Source organism: Loa loa (assembly GCF_000183805.2).
Source record: "Loa loa unplaced genomic scaffold supercont3.881, whole genome shotgun sequence".
Lineage (NCBI taxonomy): Eukaryota > Metazoa > Nematoda > Chromadorea > Rhabditida > Onchocercidae > Loa > Loa loa.
In genome coordinates, this window is record NW_018109061.1 from 7,011 (window position 1) to 8,842 (window position 1,832).

Genomic DNA, 1,832 nt, shown 5'->3' on the forward strand with positions numbered 1-1,832 from the left:
TGAACCCGGAAAGATGTCAGATATTCCTTTGATGCTAAATTAAATATTCCAAATTAATTAATCAACGCTTTCATAATATTCATCATTATTATATATTTGGTATATTAAGGCGGTAGTATTATCATCAGTGGGACATTCCCTATCATCCGATGAATGTCATTTCAATTATCCGAAAGAATTATATGCATGTTCGATCATGACCTCACTCACTTCACATGGCGCTATCATGTTATATATCTATGGCGCTAATAGTCCATTAACATTAGCTTTACATTTATCAAATTGATAACGACTTAAATAATTAAAGTAATAAAAATTAAGAAATAGTTTTATCATACCAAAATTAAAAGTAAATAATTAAAATAACAGAATTTCTAACAACAATTGTAAATGAATATTTAATTCTAATAACAAATGTTTAGATAAAGAATTGCATTATATTTTCTTATCATTCAAAAATGTGTTTGCACGTAGAGAAAATAGTATCACGTTACGTGACGTCGTCATTTCCGATACTTCCTTCTAATTTCTTGAAAAGTAAAAAAATGCGGAATTACTAGCGGTATTTTTACAGTGGAGAAATGCTAGCTTCGGATATCCGTAAATCCGTAAATCTATTTGCGCAAACGGAAAGTGATTCGAAACAAATGCGCTCATGGATTGAATTTGAATATCAAACACTAACGCAAGCTAATTTAATCAAATTACGACAAAATAGCGTTATGGATAGAACTAATTTTTTCTTTTTCTTTTTTTTGGTGGTATCATTCGTGTGAGTGTTTTTGCCTTTCCACTTCTTTTTTTTTTAATTTTTGATATTTCTATAGAAATCTCATCGTCTTTTATATTTAAAATACAATGGATTCTTTTAAAAGTTATCATCGAATAGATAAATGAGAAATAGTTGATAGGTGAAGAGAACTTCCTTATTTTATCATTTGTGCACCAATCTTTATCACTTGTACATTTACAGTTCTCCTGATTTCACTTTATCAAATTAAGAGAGTTTCCCAAAAATAGAAACGGTTTCTCCTCCAAAATAAACAATTTTTCATCTTCCATTGAACCACAATTCATCATTATTGCTGCAATCATTGTGTAGAAATAATTACGCATATTTATTTCCTCCCTAATAGAAACAAGCTAACGATAAGACTTGAAAGAATTATAAATGAATGTTCTCGAAATGATTAATCACTGAACATAAAACGATCCTAATGAGTCAATTCTGTATAAAATGAACGTACACTCTTCTATTTTTGTTGTTGCTATTAATCGACCATCTTCCCATAACTCATCAGCTTTATAATCTGTGATAACCTCCGCAGCTGAAATTAATGCGATAGTTAGTCTGATAAAATTAATTGAACAAGGGAGAACCTTTGAGATTTGTAATGGTCATTACTATCGCCTAAACTAATCAACCCATAACAATAAGAAATTGTGTTTTCCACTTTTTCAGATTTTTTCTGCCAAAGCAGTAAAGTAGTAAAATAACTCTTGTTGTCGTCACAACAAAAATAAAAATCAGTGGTATTCGAACCAATGCAGTTACCATTGAAATTACTTCTCCCATCTTACGCTGTTTTACGAGAAATCTCAAATAAAAAACCTGGAATGACGCAGAATGCAATGTATATTTCTTTGGAGAGCAAATTAGAATGATAAAAAAGGTGAGATGCATACCTACTCCTGCTTGCATAGGTTGCATATCTCCTCCTGCTCTTGGCATAGGTGCCTGATTTTGGTTGGCAGCTTGGCAATAAATGAAAAAAGCAATGTATACTATCAAGTTTGTCATATTAATATCTGTTGTATTATAATTTTAATGT

At 30.5% G+C, this 1,832-nt stretch overlaps 1 protein-coding gene across 1 annotated transcript; it reads right to left on the reverse strand.

Moving 5' to 3' along the window:
* Nucleotides 1-984: 984 nt before the first annotated feature.
* LOAG_19004 (hypothetical protein) lies at nucleotides 985-1,801 on the reverse strand (the record flags this gene model as incomplete). Its single annotated transcript, XM_020451663.1, has 3 exons — nucleotides 985-1,085; nucleotides 1,248-1,328; nucleotides 1,687-1,801. The coding sequence occupies 3 exons, from the start codon at nucleotides 1,799-1,801 to the stop codon at nucleotides 985-987; spliced, it is 297 nt and encodes a 98-aa protein (XP_020304537.1).
* Between the last annotated feature and the right edge of the window lie 31 nt (nucleotides 1,802-1,832).